Source organism: Neovison vison, chromosome 2 (assembly GCF_020171115.1).
Source record: "Neovison vison isolate M4711 chromosome 2, ASM_NN_V1, whole genome shotgun sequence".
In the NCBI taxonomy this organism is placed as follows: domain Eukaryota; kingdom Metazoa; phylum Chordata; class Mammalia; order Carnivora; family Mustelidae; genus Neogale; species Neogale vison.
The window spans coordinates 101835810-101859135 of NC_058092.1; the positions used below are offsets into that span (position 1 = coordinate 101835810).

Genomic DNA, 23326 nt, shown 5'->3' on the forward strand with positions numbered 1-23326 from the left:
GAAGAAATGGATGCATTCCTGGAGACATATAAACTACCACAACTGAACCAGGAAGAAATAGAAAACCTGAAAAGACCTATAACCAGTAAGGAGACTGAAACAGTCATCAAAAAATCTCCAAATGAACAAAAGCTCAGGGCCAGACGGCTTCCCAGGGGAATTCTACCAAACATTTAAAGAATTAATACCTATTCTCCTGAAATGGTTTCAAAAATAGAAATGGAAGAAAAACTTCCAAACTCATTTTACGAGGCCAGCACCACCTGGATCCCAAAACCAGACAAGGATCCCATCAAAAAAGAGAATTACAGACCAATATCCCTGATGAACACAGATGCGAAAATTCTCACCAAAATACTAGCCAATAAGATCCAACAGTACATTAAAAAGATTATTCACCACGACCAAGTGGGATTTATTCCAGGGCTGCAAGGTTGGTTCAACATCTGCAAATCAATCAATGTGATACAATACATTAATAAAAGAAAGAACAAGAACCATATGATACTCTCAATAGATGCTGAAAAAGCATTTGACAAAGTACATCCTTTCCTGATCAAAACTCTTCAAAGTGTAGGGATAGAGGGAACATACTTCAATATCATCAAAGCCACTTATGAAAAACCTACCGCAAATATCATTCTCAATGAGAAAAACTGAAAGCTTTTCCGCTAAGGTCAGGAACACGGCAGGGATGTCCATTATCACCACTGCTATTCAACATAGTACTAGAAGTCCTAGCCTCAGCAATCAGACAACAAAAAGAAATTAAAGGCATCCAAATCAGCAAAGAAGTCAAACTATCACTTTTTGCAGATGATATGATACTATATGTGGAAAACCCAAAAGGCTCCACTCCAAAACTGCTAGAACTTGTACAGGAATTCAGTAAAGTGTCAGGATATAAGATCAATGCACAGAAATCAGTTGCATTTCTCTACACCAACAAGACAGAAGAAAGAGAAATAAAGAAGTCAATCCCATTTACAGTTGCACCCAAAACCATAAGATACCTAGGAATAAACCTAACCAAAGAGGCGAAGAATCTATACTCAGAAAACTATAAAGTACTCATGAAAGAAACTGAGGAAGACACAAGAAAATGGAAAAATGTTCCATGCTCCTGTAGTGGAAGAGTAAATATTGTGAAAATGTCTATGCTACCTAAAGCAATCTACACATTTAATGCAATCCCTATCAAAATACCATCCATTTTTTTCAAAGAAATGGAAAAAATAATCCTAAAATTTATATGGAACCAGAAAAGACCTCGAATAGCCAAAGGAATATTGAAAAAGAAAGCCAAAGTTGGTGGCATCATAATTCCGGACTCCAAGCTCTATTACAAAGCTGTCATCATCAAGACAGTATGGTACTGCCACAAAAACAGACACACAGATTGAAGGGCGGGGGGTGGGAGGTTGGGGTACCAGGTGGTGGGTATTATAGAGGGAACGGATTGCATGGAGCACTGGGTGTGGTGCAAAAATAATGAATACTGTTATGCTGAAAATAAATAAAAAATAAATTAAAAAACAAAACAAAACAAAAGAAAAAACCAGACACATAGATCAATGGAACAGATTAGAGAGCCAGAAATAGACCCTCAACTCTATGGTCAACTAATCTTCGACAAAGCAGGAAAGAATGTCCAATGGAAAAAAGACAGTCTGTTTAACAAATGGTGTTGGGAAAACTGGACAGCCACATGCAGAAAAATGAAATTGGATCATTTCCTTACACCATACACGAAAATAGGCTCAAAATAGATGAAGGACCTCAATGTGAGAAAGGAATCTATCAAAATCCTTGAGGAGAACATAGGTAGCAACCTCTTTGACCTCACCTGCAGCAACTTCTTCCTGGGAACATCACCAAAGGCAAGGGAAGCAAGGGCAAAAATGAACTACTGGGATTTCATCAAGATCAAAAGCTTTTGCAAAGCAAAGGAAACAGTTAACAAAACCAAAAGACAACTGACAGAATGGGAGAAGATATTTGCAAATGACATATCAGATAAAGGGCTAGTATCCAAAATCTATAAAGAGCTTAGCAAACTCAACACCCAAAGAACAAATAATCCAATCAAGAAATGGGCAGAAGACATGAACAGACATTTCTGCAAAGAAGACATCCAGATGGCCAACAGACACATGAAAAAGTGCTCAACATCACTCGGCATTGGAGAAATACAAACCAAAACCACAATGAGATACCACCTCACACCTGTCAGAATGGCTAAAATTAACAAGGCAGGAAATGACAGATGCTGGCGAGGATGCGGAGAAAGGGGAACCCTCCTACATTGTTGGTGGGAATGCAAGCTGGTGCAACCACTCTGGAAAACAGAATGGAGGTTCCTCAAAAAGTTGAAAAATTGAGCTACCCTATGACCCAGCAATTGCACTACTGGGTATCTACCCTAAAGATACAAACGTAGTGATCCGAAGGGGCACATGCACCCGAATGTTAATAGCAGCACTGTCCACAATAGCCAAACTATGGAAAGAACCTAGATGTCCATCAACAGATGAATGCATAAAGAAGATGTGGTATATATACACAATGGAATACTATGCAGCCATCAAAAGAAATGAAATTTTGCCATTTGTGACGACGTGGATGGAACTAGAGGGTATTATGCTTAGCGAAATAAGTCAATTGGAGAAAGACAACTATCATATGATCTCCCTGATAGGAGGAAATGGAGATGCAATGTGGGTGGTTTGGGGGGTAGGAAAGGAATAAATGAAACAAGCTGGGATCGGGAGGGAGGCAAACCATAAGTGACTCTTAATCTCACAAAACAGACTGAGGGTTGCTGGGGGGAGGGGGGCCAGGAGAAGGGGGTGGGGTTTGTGCTCCCATTGGGGAGGGTGTGTGCTATGGTGCGTGCTGTGAAGTGTGTAAACCTGGCAATTCACAGACCTGTACCCCAGGAATAAAAATACATTATATGTTGATAAAAAAAAGAAAAGAAAAAGAGAAAGGTGGAAAACCTCTTTGGCACCATTTGAGCCACTGAAAAATGGTAAATAAAACAAGCATTTACCCTGCCCTCTCACAGAAACTGTAATTCAGAGTAACCACATATCAGTTATTGAGGAAAGACTCTACAGGAATGTTAGCTAGTAACTATGGATATAATGATAGGTTTTAGAAAAATATAACTTCATAATCTTAATGGAATTACTGACTCAGACAAAGCCTATAAATAGTTGCTAAAACCATTATGTGAACGTGTGACAGAGAACTGGACATTCACAAAGCTTAAATAACCCCATATTGATTACTTTTCAGTCACAAAGGGTAAAACAACTATATAAATAGAAGAATCAAGCTGTCATGATTTTATACCAGGGAACCATCTTAGTGTCAGTAATAACCCACTAATGGGTCAATCAGATTATTCACATCTTCCAGTATGATACATTAAGTACACAATACAATATCACCTATGGAATGCTTAAGTTAAACCTGATTCCATTAGATATAACTTCCAGGTTATAATGCAAGGGATAAAGCAAGAAACCAAATGCCTCCTCAGGGTAATGAGATAAATCCAAAGGTGGGCCATCTTGGAAAACATCTCAGCCTAGTCCACTAAACAGGCTGGTATCATAAAAAGGGAACTGAGTTGGATGGAAAAAAAATTTTTTTAAAGATACAACAGTTAGATGTGTGACCCTGGATTGAGTATCAGTTTGGACAAAGTAGTTACAGAGGGCATTTCAGGGTCAACTGTAAATTTATAATATGGTTTGGGTATTAGATAAAGTAATTTCTGAAGCCAAAAGGTGGAATTCATTTACTGAAGAAAGTATGCCACAGAACAGTATATGTGCAGCTGGAACACCCAGGTGGCTCAGTCATTAAGCATCTGCCTTCAGCTCAGGTCATGATCCCAGGGTCCTCTGATTGAGCCCTTCAGCAGGGAGGCTGCTTCTCCCTCTCCCTCTGCCTGCTGCTCTCCCTACTTGTGCTCACTCTCTCTCTCTGTCAAATAAGTAAATAAAATCTTTTTTTAAATAAAGTATGTATACAATATCTGATCAAAGATAAGGACAGTATATACATATTTTATTTTATGCTAATAACAAAATGTTTAAGAATGTATGCATATACCTACATATACGTACAGAAAGATCCGTAAGAATATGTACCATAGAACTAGTACTGGTGATCTTTGTAGGGTGGAAATGTTTTCATTTATTTTGTAGCTTCTGTGCATATAATCTCTACAATTTGCATTTATTGCTTCTATAAGTAGACAACAATTATTCAGAAGAAATGATATATATAAAAAAAATAAAGCAAGCAAGCAAACACATATTTTGGAAGTCAGTTTGCAGAATCAATCCCGAAGATCTCTGAGGATAGACTACAGAAACAGTAAAGAACTGTTAAGTATTCAGGATACTTTGGTTCTGGGAATCTCACCTTTCCTTTAATAATTGTTAACCAAAACTCAGAACTCTGGAGACTAGACTTATGTTAAGTACTGTTTTTTTTTTTTTTTTTTTTTCAGATTTTTTTTTTTTAATTTATTTTTTGACAGAGAGAAATCACAAGTAGACCGAGAGGCAGACAGAGAGAGAGAGAGAGAGGGAAGCAGGCTCCCTGCTGAGCAGAGAGCCCGATGCGGGACTCGATCCCAGGACCCCGAGATCATGACCTGAGCCGAAGGCAGCGGCTTTACCCACTGAGCCACCCAGGCGCCCCAGGTTAAGTACTGTTGCATTGCTTCCCAATCTTCCATTTGTTCTTTCTAAGCCCAGATTTCTTCTAACCTAAAGCCCAAATCCTGACATCATTATCAACAGTTAAAACACATTCCTCAAAGTATTTTTAATTCCTGTAAAACAAATACAAATTTCCTGAATCAGTTCAAATTCACTCCAGTCATAACTCTGTCCAGTGCATCTTTTATCCGTGACTCATCTTCCGCTGAGGAGCGTTGCTGCAATGCTAACCTGAATATATCCGAGTATTAAAGAGTAGTTAGGGCTTTTCAACTTCACTCACTTCTCTCTAAATCTCAACATCAACAGTAAGAAATACAAAAGTTGTCTTAATGCTTATAGCAAAGAGTCCTATTCATACGAGAACAGAGCAATCAAAAAGTATATGTACTCCCATCCTAGCAAAACTGCACATTTAAGAACCAAGTGATGGAACATCTAAGCAGCAAAACTATATAGTGATCCTGATGGGAAAAGAAAGTATTTTTTTTCATTTTGTACATGGAGATACTTTAGCTACTTAAGTACCTATAAATTACATGGATTCTTGCCCAGAAACAAGTAGGACAATTATCAGATTCTATTCTGACTCTAAAGCTGAACATCATTTATCAATCTCTCTTACCACACATTCTTTACCAAAACAATAACCCACATAGCTTTAGGTTCATAAAATTCCTAAATTCAAAGACTGGATGTAAGACTGGGAAGCGCACACACACACACACACACACACACACACACACACACACACTTTTTTTTTTTTTTTTTAATTTGGGTATAATAGGCCAAGTCTGCCCACTCCATTTTTAGGAAGCTCTATTTCTTAGAAAATTTTCTCTGACTGAACTGATAGATGAAGTTTTATGTATCTTCCCACCAAGGATTCTAGGAACACAATAAAACTTTCTCTCACTCTCTTCAGTGTGAAGCTTTTTCAATTGTTTGAGGAAGACAATCAGTTTCCCTCAGATTTTCTCTATGCCAACCCTAACCCTTAATTTTTTTTTCTTTTTTAAAAAGATTTTATATATTTATTTGTCGGAGGGAGAGAGAGAGAAAGTGAGCGAGCACACAACCAGAGGAGCAGCAGGCGGGGGGAGTGGGAGAAGGAGACTCCCCGCTGAGGAGGGAGCCCAACCCAGGACTGGATCCTAGGACCGAGATCATGACCTGAGCTGAAAGGCAGATGCTTAACCGACTGAGCTACCCAGGTGTCTCAACCCCAGCCCTTTAAACTATATCTTCAAACTGTATGGTTTCCACAGTGTATATATCATGCTAATCATTTTCTTTTAGGTGTACCCCAGTTTATCATGACTCTTAAAAATTTGTAATAAAAATAAGATGAATACTGACTGTATACTACAGGTCCTACCAAGACAAATAAAGGACAGCCATTCTTGACTCTGATACTGTACTTCTTCTCCCCACCCCCATGAGCTCTACTAAGGCATAATCAACACATAACACTGTATAAGTTTAAAGTGTATAAAATGAAGATCTGATACAAGTACATATTGAGAAATAGTTAATGACAATAAGGTTAGTTAACACATCTACCACCTCAAATAACTACCTTTTTCTTTTATGAGAACATTTAAGATCTACTTTCTTAGCAACTTTCAAGTATGTAACACAGAATTGTTAATTATAATTACCATGTTGTACATGACATCCTCAGACGTTAATCATGTTATAGCTGGAAATTTGTTTCCTTTGAGCAACATGTCATCTCCCTTACTCTCCGGCAACCACCATTCTATTTCTTTGACTTCAGCCTTTTTTTAGGCTCCACATATAAGTGAAGTCATGTAATTATTTGTCTGTCTTACTACACTTACCATACATAATACCATCAAGTACTATGCATGTTGTCACAAATGGCAGGATTTCCTTCTTTCTTATGGCTAAATAATATCCCATTGTGTGTATGTGTATTTTATAACATACAATATATACACACTTGTTTATATGTGTGTATGTGTATATACATGTACACACACAAATGTGTAAATAAATGAATAAAGAAAATGTAGTGTATGATCCTTTTAATGTACTTTTAAATCTGGTTTGTTACTATTTTGTTGAAAATTTTTGCACCTATATTCATCAGGGATACAGGACTATAGCTTTCTTGCAGTGTCTTACCTGGCTTTGGTATTAGAGTAATTCTAGTGTCGTAAAATGAATTTAGAAATGTTCTTTCTTCTTTGATTCTTGGGAAAATTTTGAGGAAAATTACTATTCTTTTTAAAATGTATGATAGAATTCACCAGTGAAGCTCTCAAGTCCCAGGCTTATCTTTGTTGGGAGGTGTTTGATTACTGATTCAATCTCCTTACTTCTTCTGGTCTGTTTAGATTTTCTGTTTCTTCACAATTTAGTCTTGGCAGACTGTATCTTTCTAGGAATTTACTCAATTCTTCTAGGTTATCCAATATGTTCGCCTATAATTATTCATAGCAGTCTTCCATGATCCTTTATATTTCTGTGGTATCAGCTATAATACTTTTTCCTCATTCATTTGTGCTTTTATTTGACTGCTTTTTCTTGGTTAAAGGTCTGTCAATTTTTTTTAAATCAATTATTTTTTCATTGATTTTTTTTCCAAATTCTTTCTAGTCTCTATTTTTTTAAATTTCTGCTCTAGACTTTATTATTTCCTACCCTCTGCTAATTCTGGATTTAGATTATTCTTCATTTTCTAATTATTGAGGATTAAAGTTAGGATGTTTATTTGAGACCTTTCTTTTCACTTAGTATCTGGGCATTTATTGCTATGGATTTCTGTCTTAGAACTATTTCTGTTGCATCCCATAAATTTTGGTATATTGTATTTTCATTTGTTTTGAGATACTTTCTGATTTCCCTTTTGATTTCTTCTTGACCCACTGATTGTTCAGAAATGTATTAATTTCCATGTACTTGTGAATTTTTAAATTTTCCTATTACTGATTTCTAGTTTCACACCATTGTGGTCAGAAAAGATACTTGATATGATTTCAATCTTCTTAAATTTGACAAGGCTTGATTTGTGGCCCAACATATGATCAATCCTGGAGAACATTCTGTATGCACTTCAGAAAAATGTGTATTTGGTGTTGTTGGATGGAATGTCCTGTATATGTCTATTAGGTCCATTTGGTCTATAGCATAATTTAGGCCTTCTGTTCCCTTATTAATTTTGCCTGGATGATTTATCCAGTGTTGAAAGTGGTATTCTGTGGTTCCCAACTATTACTGTATTGCTGTTTCTCCATTTAAGTATATTAACATTTGCCTTAAATATTTTTTTAGGTGCTTCAATATTGGGTACATACATATTTACAGCTGTTACATCCTTTTGATGAACTGACCCCTGTACCACCATATAGTGACCTCTATCTCTTGTGATCAATTTTGACTGAAAGTTTATTTTATCTGGCTTGTGTACAGCCACTCCTGATCTCTTTTGGTTTCTATTTGCACAGAGTATCTTTTAGCATCCCTTCACTTTCAGCCTATGTGTGTCATTAAACCTAAAGTGAATCTCTTGTAGACACTCTATACTGTTGGACCTGTATTTTTAAATCCAACAACGACTCTTGTGTGTTTTGATTGGAGAACTTAGTCCTTTTATGCTTAAAATAATTATTGCTAGGTAAGGAATTACTATGGCCCTTTTGTTAATTGCTTCCTGGGTTTTTTTTTTTTAAGTTCCTTTGTTCCTTTCTCGCAGTCTCCCTTTGTGACTTCTTTTTCTTACTGGTATGCTTTAATTCCTTTCTCTTTATCTTCTGTGTATCTATTAAAGGTTTTTTCCCTTTGGATTACCATCAGGCTTACATAAAACATCTTATAGACATAATAGTCTATTTTAAGCTGATAAGAAATTACCCTCCTCTATGATGCTGTATTTCTAGTGATATAATCTGATAGTGTTCTCAGTAGAAATGAGACCTTATCATTGCTGAGTCTAGCTAGTTAAAATTCCAGATAATTTCTAGTCGTTTATCTATTCCTTAAAGGATGACTCCACTATTCTTGTTACAGAACACATGGAGACCAATAAGATTTTCATAGAAGCCAAAGTTTAATGGGAACCCTTTCATCAGGTAAACAGTTTATGAAATTACAACTGTAATAAGAGCCCCAAAGAGAAGTACTACATGCTAGGAGTATGTTTCATGGGGAGACTGGCCAATTCTGAAGTAAATGGAACAGTGCTTTGCAAAAGAGATACAAGCAAAGACTTAAGAATAACAGTGAAGAACTGAGAGAAGAAGCAGAGTACATGCAAAACTGAAAAGGAGCTAACAGAAGAAATTAGAGATCAGACTGGTTCAATATGTTACAGAATGGAAAAGGGGATGTGAAAGGAGTCTGGAGGCTAGTAACTGATATTCTGAAGGTCCTGAGAGAACCAGTTTAAGGAGTTTACATTTTGAGTGTAACGGCAGGCACTACATGGTTTAAAGCAGAGAACCAATACTAAAGGCTTTACAATTTAAAAAGCAATGCTTACTGCATGTGTTAAAGAGATTTAGTTAAAAAAGAATGAAAGTAGGGAGACCAGATGAAAGGGAAGCTATGGCTGTAGTCCACAGAGGGGATGATGGCAGGATAGGCTAAGTTGGAGGCAGTGGTGATAAAGAGATACAAGATGTATTTATGGCTTGATGACAAACTTTATGTGGGGATAAGGAGTAAAGCGTTAACCTGAAGTTTTTTGCATTAAAAATGGAATGAATGATAATGCCATGTTTCCAATAGCAAATACTTTCTTATATAATAAGGGTTGTCAAACTGGGCTTCCCCAACCAGAATTTGGATAATTAAGGTTTTAAACTTATTGCAAAACTTTTATATTCATCCCTGTCAATGTTTTCATTTTTTGGCTCATACTACCAGTCGGTTCAGAATATTTAAAATTCTTTGGTCTAATATCCAAAATCTCCTTATTAACTCCTCTCAGCTTTCTATCACACACAGATCTGGGAAGTCACACTGTAATCACTCATGAGGTTGTTGAAGATGCCTGCAGGTTGGCACTGACTCATCAAACAACTGAGGCCTGTAGCTAACTAACATCAGCAATAACATTAAACACTTACAATGTGCCTGACACTTAATGGTCATTATTTAATTTGGTTTTCATGATATTGTTTCCATCCCCAAATACTCACTGAACTCTTGCTATGTGTCAGAAACTGAGGTAGAGACTATTACCACCATGCTCACTTTAGAGTAAAGGAAACTCAGGCCCAGAGGTGAAGTAATTGGTTTTACATTACACAGTTAGTGAAGGGCAGAGTTATAATGTAAACTCTTGCTTGGAGGCTCTCAAACATATGCTGTTAAATACTGAAGCTTTACTTGTATCCTTGTATTAGATTTTATTACTTCCTTTTTCTTATCCCTAGGTCCAGCTCTAAGGTTGAGAACACACACACACACACACACACATATGCACATGGACCATAAGGAATTTTTCCAGACCAACTTCTCTATTACCGTTATCAAGAAACTTCTCAGTATTATCTGTACATTTTCTAATTTCTACCTGTTCTTCATGGTATCATGTTTTTAGTTTAATTGAGGCCTTTCCCCCCCTCTTTCTGCTTTCATAGAGTTCAGTTTCTTAATTAGATAATGTACTTCTTCCCTATTCCTTTGTTCATGGAGTCACATTATGTATTCCTGCTCAAATGCTAATATCTTTATTAGGTTAGAAAACAATTTTCACTATTAAATGCTAGAGGTCAAAGAAATCAGAATTTTATGGAGATGAGATTTGTTGTTTACATTTTAAGAAACACTGCTGTATTTCATAATTACTTTTTATAAAATGGGATGATTGAATTTCATAATATTCTATTTGGGCTCAAATAACAGTAACATGGTTTGCTAGGTTGGTAATTTAAGAAAATGAACGCAGGGGCGCCTGGGTGGCTCAGTGGGTTAAAGCCTCTGCCTTCGGCTCAGGTCATGATCCCAGAGTCCTGGGATCGAGCCCCATCAGGCTCTCTGCTCCGCAGGGAGCCTGCTTCCTCCCCTCTCTCTCTGCCTGCCTCTCTGCCTACTTGTGATTTCTCTTTCTCTGTCAAATAAATAAAATCTTTAAAAAAAAAAAAAAAAAAAGAAAGTAAATGAACGCAAATAAAGTAAACAAAGATTCTGAACTAATAGAACTCTTCCTGTCCCCATTGCCAATGAAATATTCTCAGAAGAATGTTTTGGTTAAGAAAAAAGGAGCAAGTGCAAAATTAGTCAAGAATATATTTTGCTCTTAAAATGCATTTTGGTTTTATCGGTAAGTCAATTACATTTCCAAAGTGCAACAATCACTTCCCATGAGGTATATGAAAAATTCTCTATCAATATCAAATCATAAAATTTTTCAGTTTAGAGAAAGGATAGTTGTTTCCCAAAGCTTATTAGTACAAGAAAAATATACAGCCAAGAAAACACTACCAAAGATTTAACTGGCTACAGTGACTGTCGTTTTAAAATTTGAGAACATGAGAGTAAAGTCTCAGTGTTCCGCTTTTAACACAGTGTGGGGTTTTCAAAAGCTGTGTTTATGAATTTAAACAACAAAAAAATAGCTACATCTACTTAGTATTCTCACTAAACACAAAACATGCTTCTTCACATATCAAAAATAAATGTTTCCTAAGCAATAATATACCTAGGAAACCTCACTCACCCTTAAGTTTCTGGAGGTCCTCCTTCAAATCAGGTCCTGCGAGCATAAAAATACTGTCTGACACAGGGTTCTTATCTGTAAGATTTTCATTGCTGGTATTCACAATGGCTGTACAGTTCAGTAATGCCACATCTCCTTTCCTGAGGAAATGAGAAACAAAGTACAAGTGTGGGGGAAAAGTAGGGAGATAAGAAAGTTAACTGCTACTTCTTTCAAAACATTCTATTCTCACTCCCCTCACAACATTGGTTTTGGTAGCTCACAAGCTTAAGTACGGGTGAAAAAGTAGTTCTGGACTCAGGAAGACTAATCTGACATCTTAGAATCTTCAATGCAAATGCTATAACCCTGAAACCCACAGAACCCTCAAGTTACTCCTTTGCTTCTTTCATATTTCTCTTTCACTGTAACAGAATGCTTAGGCAGTGGACAGTGGTTGGTTTCAAGAGTACACCACATGCAGCATTATTTATGATAGCCAAAAAGTGGAAACAACCCAAATGTCTATCAGCTAATGAACTGATAAATTGATAAATGTGATAGGTATAGCCGTACAATGGATATTATTTGGCTGCAGAAAGGAATGAAGTACTGATTCATACTTCAATATGGATGAACCTTCAAAACGTTATACTAAGTCACACTTGATTCCTTTTACATGAAATGTCCAGAATATACAAATCTATAGACAGAGAAGGCAGATTAGTGGTTGGCTGCAGCTGAGAGATGGGGGAAATGGGAAAAGACTGCTAATGCATACAGGACTTTGAGGTGATGAAAATGTTCTAAAACTGACTATGGCTGATGCTTATACAACTTTTTGCATATACAAAAAAACCACAGACATACAACTTAAACTGGTGGATTGTATGATACACGAATTATACCACAATAAAGCATTTTTAAAAAAAGGTATTACTACTAACAGATGCAAGAACATAGATGAACTTTCAAATAATTAAGCTGAATGAAAGAGGCCAGAATAAAAAAAAAAAAGGTCATGTGATTTCCATTTATATATAACTCTGGAAAATGCAAACTAATCTATAGTGACAGAAAGATCAATGGTTGCTGGGGGATGTGGAGTCAGGGAGGAGAAGGAGACAGGAGGGATTATGAAGGGACACAAAGAAATACTTTTGGGGGTGATAAATACATTAACTATCTTGACTGTGGTGATCAAAGTAACACAGAAGGTTCATGGATACATACATGTTAAAATCCACCAAGCTGTTCATTTTAAACATGTGCAGTTAACTGTATGTCAATTATTCCTCAATAAAACTCTAAGTATAAGCAAAACAGTATTTTAACAATGCTAGGTCTTACAAAAAAGAGTTTAGAAGAAATTATGAGAAAAAAAGTTTAGAAGAAACAATGAGAAAAAAATAATTTAGAAGACTTATGGGTATTATTATATCATGATATGATTTAATCAAAGAATTACCAAAGAATCACTTTCCCATTGATATCCTTATTGTAAAGAAAAGGTGATCTAATAGTGTCTTCCTGAAACGTTTCAACTGCAGTATCAGAAGTATTTAATTCATCTTCCCATGAGTCGCCCCAGCTTGGTAGTGTGTCCACGTCCACAAACTGGGAAGGTGCACCCAAGGGATCCATGGAATGTCTTTACCCAAATTCCTCAGGATTCAATATTCACTGCAGACTTTAGCTTAAAAGAAAAGAAAGAACTGTTTTAATAGAGAAGTACAGATATTACTTTATTTCTATTAGATCAAAAAACAAATCTCTACTGTGAAACACTCTAAAGGACATTGTGTGACTAGCTGCTTAAAATACTCCATAAAAACCAATATATAACAAAGAATTGCTATAGCTTCTCTAAAACAGGAATAAAGGGGGATTATTTCAGCACAATTTCTTTTCAAAGAATCACAGCCATTAAAATAATCACATGGCCCACCAGTTCTACTTTCCAGAAACCCAGGACAACTCATTCAACATTTACTGAATGTCTGCAATTGACAGGAGGGGGGCTTGCTAGGTGCTGCAAGACATATAAAGATAAATAATATGGACAATTTAAAGAGTTCAGTCAAAAAAAGTAGAGTTCAGTCAAATGATAAGATGTGATAATATAAATCTTACTAAATGATAACTGAGTAAGATAAAATGAGAAGCAGGGATGTTCCTGCAGTCAAGTAACAAAAGATAATAAAAGTATGAACTTATTAGGAAAAGCAGATGGAGCAGAAGGCATGGATTTGAGAAGCAACATACGAAGAAGAATTAACAGGATTGGACAATTTATAAGATATGGCACGAGACACCGATGTGTAGGATGCTGGCTGTAGGGAAATACAGAAATTAGAAGAGGAGGGTGACAGGAAGACACACAGTATCAAGTATTACAAAGAGAAGTAAGGATATTTAATTTGCCAAGAAGTCAGGCAGCTGTTTCAGTAAAATGCAGATTTGTTCATTCACAAATCTTTGTAAGCATCTATTACATGTCAGGTACTGTTCTAGGCACTGGGGATACACTGGTGAATAAGACAGCCAAGTCCAAGCATTTACTGAGCTTATGCTTCCTGGAAAGGAGATGATAAACAATAATCAAAGTAAGCAGGTATCCAAAGGAATGACTGGAAGCAATAACTATTATGAGAAAAAAGGTAGTATCTGAGTAGAGAGCTAAATAAAGTGAGACAGCAGGCCATGTGAAACCCTGCAGAGTGTTTTAGGAGGAGGAAATCATGAGAGGAAAGGCCCAAAGGGCAGGAAGGAGCTTATGTCTTCCGGGAAGGGCAAGGAAACTGATCTGGATAGAACAGAATAAGCTAGGTTATAAATGGTAGGTGAAGTGGGTAATGTGAGAGGGAAAGGCTACATGATGCAGTATGTAAGCCATAAGAAGGTTTGGTCTTATCATAATACGGGGGAAGCTGTTAGAGGATCTTGACAAATGGAATGACTTAATATAGATAATACTTGGTCAGATTACTCAAGCTACAGTGAGATCCAGTAGGGATGAGAGTACAACCAAAGACCAGCAGAAAATGGCTGCAGGGATTTAGGTGAGATGGTGATGAAGGTGATGATAAATGATTGGATTTGGAATGCATTTTGAAGGTAGAGTCAACAAGACCTGCTAAATGAATATGAAGGGTGAGGGAAAAGAACAGAATCAAAGGTAACTCCTCGATTTCTTGCTTGAGCGACTGAGTAGATGTTAATTCTATTTACAGGGAAGGGGAAGGCTGGAGTAGATTGTTCAGTGGAGTGACAATCAAGGTCATTCTTCCTCATGTGTTTTTTCGTGTATTAAGTTTGAGATGCCCCTCTTCGGCCAAGTATTGACGTCAGACATGCACTGGGTATATGAGGCTAGAGCTTAGAGGAGAGGTCAGACTACAGACATAAATATGGAAGACTCAGCCTGTGGGTGGTGTTTAAGGCTATGGGAACTGGACATGATTACCAAGAGAAATAATACAAAAGGAGAAATGAAATCAGAAGACTGAGTCCTAAGGCAAAATTTACAGGCTGCAAAGAGGACAAGTTAAAAAAAAAGAGATAGAGAGGATTGATAAGACAGGAAGGAATACCAGGAAAGTATGGCAAACTAAAAGCAATGTGAAGACCGCATTTTGAGGAGTGCTTAAGAAGGATCAGTTAGGGTAAATGCTACTGAAATGTTGAGTAACAGGACTGAAGATTGATTAGTGGGTTTGGTAAGGTAAAGGTCACTGGTAACACTAAGCAGACAGACAATTGGGGAATGAAAGCTGTGTGTGAACTTGTTAGCGAAGTTTTTCTGTGTGATCCTTATGTTTACTGTTAGAGGCAAGGAGAACAAACATGCCTTTCTACATCTAATTCCTTGGTGTTTCTTGGTGAGAAGTGTGACATACTAAGTGGAATGAACCATGCATCAGGCACAATATGTTAATTCCTGTACCAGCACATGGAGTAGGAAACGTGATCATTTAACAATTTCTGAAAGGCTTTAGAGATTATACCATGATAAAACTGTGTAAGAAAATTATTCTTGTTTGATACAAAATACTCCTTTGAGATTATTGAAATAAAGAAACTAATTTTATCCAGAAGTTGGTGTTTAGTTCATCCATTGGCCTTTGAAACTGGAGGCAACCATGAAATCTGTTGATCTGTTAAAAAGTGTTCAAACCTGAGCTGGACAAGCTGAATAGCAGACAAATAGAGACTACATTTATTTTCCATGGTTGAACCGCCTGAAGCCCAATGGAATGACACTTTGCAGAAATTAGTACTTTAAAAAATTATTCACAGATTGTTGAGGACAATGATTCATGCTAAAATTTTTTTTTAATTTTATTTATTTATTTATTTGAGAGAGAGAGTATGAGAGGAAGGGGGAGAGAGCACAAGTGGGGGGGAGGGGATAAAGGGAGAGGGAGAAACAGACTCCTGCTGAGCAGGGAGTCTAATGTGGGACTTGATCCTGGGACCCTGACTCTGAGATCATGACCTGAGCTGAAGGTGTCTGCTTAACCAACTGAGCCACCCAGGCGCCCCATGTTAAAACTTCTTAACTATAATATAAAAATTCCATTAAACATTAAACTTAGTTTTCATTTTGCAAACTCAAGTACTTTCAGGACACAATTCTTTAAAATAATTTTTCTTTCTAAGTAATACTCACTTACAGAACGTTTTAGGAAAAAAGTTAAGAAAGGAAAAACTCCCAAACTTTATAATAGACTTCTTAACTTTTTCTATGATAGGTGAAATGATTATGTACAGTTTTGAGCTTGGCTTCTTTAGTATTTTGAGATAAATATTTCCACATGCAATTATATTGTGAGGGAGAGGCAGGGTGGTGCAATGTGAGAGCTGGGGTTCTGTTAGCAGGCCTGAGTTTGGGTCTAGGACCTAACAGCTCTGCTATCCTTGACTTAAGCCAGGGTTCCCTTATTTCAAAAATAAGAGTAATACACTCCTAGGGTTATTGTGAGGACTCAAAGCAAGGCACAATAAAAGTTGTTACAACTTTCTCAGAGCCCATGTGAAAGTCACCTGTACCACTGTTGAGATAAAGATGTCTCCATGTGTGGCAGAGATTAAAACACTTGCTGTCAAAGACTCTAATGAGCACCAAAAACCAAACACACACTGCTGAATTAAGATACACTTATTTATCTCAATGTCTGCTCTTGAAATGATTTGTTAATCCCCAACACCTAGATCAATCCAGCATCTGTCTTCTCTAATCCTGCTCTTATGTTACTAGAAAAAAAAAAAAATCAGTAATTATCCTGTCTGCTGCCAAGACAAATGCATGTTTTCCAATGTCAGCTGGACCCTCCAACACTATTATGAAACTGTTTTAATAATTCTTGGGTGACTCTCTATGCTCTACTATATCGCATCTGTGGTTAACATCCTCTAAGATGTCCTTCAATGATAACCTCCTTCCTGAGATCTATGCCCCTGTATAGCTGCCTCCTATAATGAATAGGGCTGACCCTTGTAACCAACAGGACACTGCAGAAATGACTGCATATGACTTCCAAGGACGAGTCATAAAAGCTATCATGCTCGTTCTTGGAGTGCTTGCATGATGCGGGACACTCAAGCAGCCCATGAAAGGCCCCCATGGGAAGAACCTGAGGGTTCCTGCCAACAACCAGCATCAACACCTAGGCAGGTGAAGGAATCACCTTGGATCTTCCAGCCTTAGTTGGGCTTCAAATGACTTCAGCCCAGCTTGACCCCACTGCCAGCTGCTATTGAATTCCTGACCCACAGAAAATGCAAGATAATAAATGCTTATTTGTTCCAGGCACTCATTTATTCAAGTATTGTTAGGTACGGAGACTCTAATGGAAGAGACGGGCTCACAAAAAGTGTGGCTCCCAAAAAAAATCACACAAATATACATAATCACAGAAATAAAAATCTGTGAGAAATGTTCTGTAAAGAAGAACAAGGTGGAAAGCTAATTTAGAATTTCGAGAAGCAGAGAATGTCTCTTCCACAAAATGACAGTTGAGACCAAAAGTAGAAGAGTTTTACAGAGGTAAGGGCACATCTGGGAGCCACACTTTAAACCTGCCAAACTGCTTTCATTTATACATTTTATTCTACTTCATCAGCTCTCCTGTAAGAGAAGGTCTTAACTCCCCCTTCACAATATCTGATCTCTCTATCCCCTAGGTCCTCCTGCTCTCAAAAAAATTTCCTACTGCATTTCTTCTTCAGGCACCAATGAAACTCCTCATTCTATCATTTAACTTTATAAGCATAATCTGTTTTGCAGCTCTATTTCCTTTTCTCCCATTTATTCAACTTACTGCAGTTTCACCTCCATCACTTAACAATGCTAAAACTGCTCTTTCAAGGTCTAAAATGATTGACCAAATGTCAAATCCAGGAACTAACCACATTTTAGTTGCATTACCTATTGATCATTCTTTCTCTGAAATTCTATTACCTACTTTGACAGTATACTACTGGTGGTTCTCTTATATCTCTAATCACCTCTTGTCCATATTAATTTATGGGAACTTCTTCCCAGATCTTTTTTTATTTTAAAAGATTTTATTTATTTATTTGACAGAGAAAGACACAGTGAGAGAGGGAACACAAGCAGGAGTGAGAGAGGGAGAAGCAGGCTTCCCACCAAGCAGGGAGCCTGATGTGGGGCTCGATCCCAGGACCTGCGATGATGACCCGAGCTGAAGGCAGACGCTTAATGACTGAGCCCCGAGATGCCCCTTCTTCCCAGATCTTAAAAGTCATTGTCACCCATAAGATATTGTGTACTTAATAAGTAATAAATACAGTTGAGAGCTCTCAAAGTTTAATGGCATTATATAGAAAGTGTCATGACATGGGGTGCCTGGGTGGCTCAGTGGGTTAAGCCGCTGCCTTCGGCTCAGGTCATGATCTCAGGGTCCTGGGATCGAGCCCCGCACTGGGCTCTCTGCTCAGCAGGGGGCCTGCTTCCCTTCCTCTCTCTCTGCCTGCCTCTCTGCCTACTTGTGACCTCTCTCTGTCAAATAAATAAATAAAGTCTTTTTAAAAAAAAAAGTGTCATGACATTTAATAAAGGGTAAATTCCTTTTCAGCTCCATCTCTAAGTTACAATTGATCCTCTCACCAAAAAGGGATTTAAATGTCCCTTCTCCTTCAACACAGCAAATCCAAGCTAGGCAGGAAAATTTGATTCCTGATACTTAAGGTACAGTGGTTCTTAACATTCTTGGAGGTCCCAGATCCCTTTGAGAATCATGTAAGACATCAAGACCTTTTTACTACTCAAAATGTGAGCATCTGAGGAGCTCAGAGAGGCAAAGAGTTGCAAATAAATTTGAGAACGTTCCCAGACTCAGATTAAGAATCCCAGTGATAGGGGAGCTTGGGTGACTCAGGGGCGCTTGGGTGACTCAGTCATTAAGCGTCTGCCTTCGGCTCAGGTCATGATCCCAAGGTCCTGGGATCAAGCCCCGCATAGGGCTATCTGCTCAGCAGGAAGCCTGCTTCTCCCTTTCTCACTTCCCCTGCTTCTGTTCCCTCTCTCTGTGTGTTTCTCTCTGTCAAATAAATAAATAAAATCTTAAAAAAAAAAAAAAAGAATCCCAGTGATAATACAGAGTAATCAGGTGAGGCAGGGAGAAGGCTACTATAGCTAAAGCAAGACTTTCCACTGAATATCAGTTATCAGTTCTGTACTTTGAACAGGTTCATAAGCAAACACTAAGCCTTAGTATTAAAGGCTCCCGAGGCAAGACATCCATGTCCAGGTTCAAAAAGTCTACATGAGGCAAACAGAAGATTCCAGAATGGATCATATCAATTTCCTTAGCCATACTATGTTAAGGGTTACCGTCAGTAGCTTCACAAATGAAGACCTAAGGACAACGAGAGCTCTCCATATATCCTTTATAATTCAAATGAATAATGAGTATAAACCATTCTCATTACTCTGTGGCTTGTCTTTTTCTCAAATATTGTAAGCATTTAGATTAAATGATCATTTTTTTAAAAGTCTTTCAATCTTTTAGTTTAAGAAGTCCTCTAAATAATGTTTTATATGGATAACTGGATTGGCTAGAGAGGTTAGATTTTTATTGTTTAAGACTAGGAAGAATCAGACAGAATACTCTAGATTACTGTCTCGGCATAGCCCAGTTTTTGTCTGGATAAACAGAAAATGGTATCATTTAAAAGAGAAAAACAAGAACTTTAAATCTGTTTGCTTGTTCTACAAAATGGGTATAGTGATTAGATAGGCCTGGATAAAAGTATAAAGAGATAGATTACAGGTTTACCATTCTTTATGCCTTGTATTTCAATATTTAAAACTTCAGGGCACATTAGATTTTTGTGTATAATACCTCCATCCCAACACCAAATCTATTATAATATTAAAATTCATTCTATGCAAATGGAAATAAACTTTTTTAAAGTTACTTAGGTGAAGCAGTTAGATATGTCAACAATAAATCCAGTATAGCAAAAATATTTCTAAGCAGTATCAACAGCCCAGATCAAATTTAATATGGTCATTCAAAAATATCCAAAGTACAGGCTCCAATGTGAGTTTGTAGTACCACCTTCATACTAAAAGTTTACCATGTCTTAATTATAAGTATTAATACACTGAACAATTTGAAACTTAAAAATTAAGATTATACTCTTTAAAAACTGTATGATTTGGGAATTTATACGATGCATTATCTTAGCATACAGTTGTTCTTATACCAACTCTTATTAAAATTATTTTTTCCATTTGTGATTGTCTCTTCTCATAATATTTTGTAACATTAAAAGGAATTTTTAAAGCAGAATCATGACTCATTCAAATATAAAGATGAAAATGTGTTCAACATTTTATTTAACTCAAAAAAGAATCTGTCAGGTGATAGATAAAAGGAATCCCAAACTGAACACATTAACAGGTCAGGAATATTGAAATTAATGTATAAGAACACAAGTTCCACTAAATCTCTAAGAGTACAGAATCTGCATGTCTACAGACAGAATTTATTTAGTATTGATTTATTAGGTTGAGTGTTTGCTTATGAACCTGTTCAAAGTACAGAACTGATTATTAGTTTTCTATAGTTCACAGAGTTGTAAAATAGCTTCCTTGGAATAGCTTTCTAGATAGAATCTAGACTATGCAGTTTTCTACTGAAGCACACATTTTTTTTCCCAATAATAATACAATGCGCATGTCCTACGGGAGATACTTAACATACACACCCACCTAAATGTTTCCTTCCCCCCATGAAACTTATTGTAAAAATAGTCTGTTGCCACAATTTCTCCCTTCTCATTCATCCAACCCACAGTAATCTTGTTTCAAAACACCTACATCTATCTACAGTCTCATCATATCCACTCGCTACTGCATTTTTCTTGACTGTGGAAGACTGGCTGCACGTCTTAAGAACTCAAGAAACGGAGAAAAAAAGAACTCAAGAAACATCTGAAAATAACCAGATAATTCAGATAAAAGTCTAATTTCTAGGTTGGCTGCGGATATACTGTCCAATAAGCGAAGGCAGAGGCTTATTTCTTTTGTACAGCAAGACGTAAGCTTTAATTTTCCACCACTTTAGACCTCGGAACTCATTTTGAACATTTCTGTACAGCCCAAGAACAGAAGCGGACAGAGCTGCAATAGAGAAAAGCTAATTTCTACCTGGTGACAGAGCACCTAATCCTCAATTACCAAGCGAGGAGGAGTCAGCCCTGGTCACTTCCCCTTCAAGTGGCCAGGGAGCGGAAACACACAGCCAGACCAATGTCACTCCAGGGACTGCGAGGATCCAGACGACTCAGCGTCTTGGGCTTAGCGCCTTAACCCAGCCCTGACTCGAGCTGCCCTCGGTTTGTGGAACGCCAGGTCCACACGCGCGGCAGATCACACTCGACCCTGGGACTGTAACCCGCAAGGGTCCCAGCCGCCCTATCTCACCTGCATCAGGGCGCGTGCCTCCCTGGTGACTCCAGCACCAATATCCCTGGTGCCCAGGTCCGCCTACCCTCTCTCTTCTCTTCGATAGGTTGTTCCCGACAGCGCCGCGGGCCAGAGGAGCCAGACAACCTCTGGTGAAGAAGCGGAAGGCTCATTCTTCCAGAGAGTGGTCAGCACGAATCCTGTCTGCCCGCACCCTCAGCCGCGGCCGAGTCCTCAGAGTCCCCCGCCGCGCCCCCAGCCCGCTCCGCCCCGCCTTCCCTCCCGGCCCCGGTGCCCGTCCCGCTTCTCACAGCACTCCGGCGGTCCCATCCGGGCGGCAGCGGGGCGGGTTTAAGCTCCACGTAGAAAGCGTCCGAGCGGCATCCCCGGACACCCTCGGTCAGGAGCTCCGCGGTCAGGCGAGTCAAAGTCCCAGGAGGCTGGAGTGACCAGCTGCAAAAGCTTTGAGTGGCGAAACAACGACTTCCGCTACCGGCCGGCCCTCACCAACCAGAGACCTCCTACGTCATTTCCTCCGCGAAGGCAAAAGGAATGCCGGGCGGAAGTGGGTACGGAAGCGGACCCGGAAGGGGTAGGTCCCGTAGGCGGGTCCAGGTGGCTCGTAGCCTCGTGGAGGCCAAGGTAAGTATCTTAAGGGCATGGCGTTCGGTAGCATTTGCTCCTCGCTCGCAGTTGCGTGGTCCTCCGTGGCTCCAGCATCAGGTGAGGCGGGGGCACTTGGTGGCTGTTGCTAGGGAGGCGACTGGGAACCTACCGTCCCCGGCGGCCTCCCGCTAACTCCCGGGGCTGGTGCGTGGACCAGGTCTCCCTAGGATGCCCGGACAGCACGATCCGTGCGCGGAGCAGCCCCTCAGCCTGCCCTGATTGAAGACTCGGGTTAGGGACGTCTGACAGGTCTGTTACTACACCCTAGCCGCTCGGTGCATCATAGAAACATATTTTCAGGCTCCGTAGATGGGAAGCTGGGATGATAGGTAGGTCGCGGAAGGAGGTTAGGCCGTGACCTCGCTCCAAAAGGCGGTAAGATATGTGCATGTGACTAGTTCCAAGTTGTCTGGAAGGTAAGTTTAAACATTGAAGAAACATTGAAGAAAACTTTAAACATTAAACGAAAAGGCGACGAGAATGGTCTGGCCTCGGAAGAAGTAGACCTCAGGTTAACACCGATTTGGTAAAATAGGATGACATGATAGTGCATGTTATTCTAGGTGAGAGGAACAGTATGAAGGAAGCAAGGTGTCAGGACAGGGAAGGAAACCAACTAACCTGACAAGAACCCAGTGATAAAGAGCTGGAACAGAAAGTGGAAAGAGAAAAGAATCCTACTTCAGAAAAATCAATGAATTAGGTGGAAGCTTCTGACAAAAAAGAGGACAGAGGCAGAGAGAAGCAGTTTGGCTTAGAGGTTAAAAGAACAAATTTTGGAATTTGAGGATTGGAACCTGGCGTTGGCACTTAGAACTGGGTAAATGACTTTGGGCTTGTTATTTCACATCTCTTTGCTTAGTTTCCTTGTCTGTAAAATGGAGGTAAGAATAATACCTACTTTGTAAGGTTATTGTGAAGTATTTTTATCCTTATATTTACAATATTATACATGATTTTTAAAAAAATATTTTAGGGAGAGTGTGAGCAAGGGTGGGGCAGAGGGAGAGAATGTCAGTCAGACTACCCACTGAGATTTGGGCTCAATCTGATAACCCTGAGATCATCACCCCAGTGGAAACAAGAGTCCGGGGCTCAATGGATTGAGCCACCCAAGTGCCCCTAGATGCTTCTTTAAGTGTTTTGCATATGTTAACCCTTTTGATTAACTCAATTACTATTTGTAATTAAATGACTACCCTATGGTGACTTACTCAGGTGTATACATTTAATATATCAATATAGTAAATACTCTTTAAGGCTTGGCTGCTATAATATTCTTTTTATTAATGAGCCAGAGTTTGCTCA

General features: G+C 38.5%; 2 protein-coding genes across 4 annotated transcripts in view; one reads left to right on the forward strand and one right to left on the reverse strand.

Moving 5' to 3' along the window:
- The window catches only part of GDAP2 (ganglioside induced differentiation associated protein 2), a 73790-nt gene extending 51956 nt beyond the window's left edge, over window positions 1-21834 (reverse strand). The window contains exons 1-3 of one of the 2 annotated variants that reach the window (XM_044239007.1): window positions 21664-21834; window positions 12881-13108; window positions 11434-11573 (exon numbers count right to left, since the gene is read on the reverse strand). In XM_044239007.1, the coding sequence (XP_044094942.1) occupies window positions 11434-11573; window positions 12881-13056 (316 nt within the window). In that variant the 5' untranslated portion in view covers window positions 13057-13108; window positions 21664-21834. Of the gene's footprint in view, window positions 1-11433; window positions 11574-12880; window positions 13109-21370; window positions 21452-21663 lie in introns of those variants that run through there. The other variant, XM_044239008.1, reaches the window with a different exon arrangement.
- A 111-nt stretch (window positions 21835-21945) lies between these two features.
- WDR3 (WD repeat domain 3) overlaps window positions 21946-23326 on the forward strand; it is a 31566-nt gene continuing 30185 nt past the window's right edge. The window contains exon 1 of one of the 2 annotated variants that reach the window (XM_044239010.1): window positions 21946-21994. The gene's annotated coding sequence lies outside the window, so the exon portion shown is untranslated. Of the gene's footprint in view, window positions 22076-23326 lie in introns of both variants that reach the window. The other variant, XM_044239009.1, reaches the window with a different exon arrangement.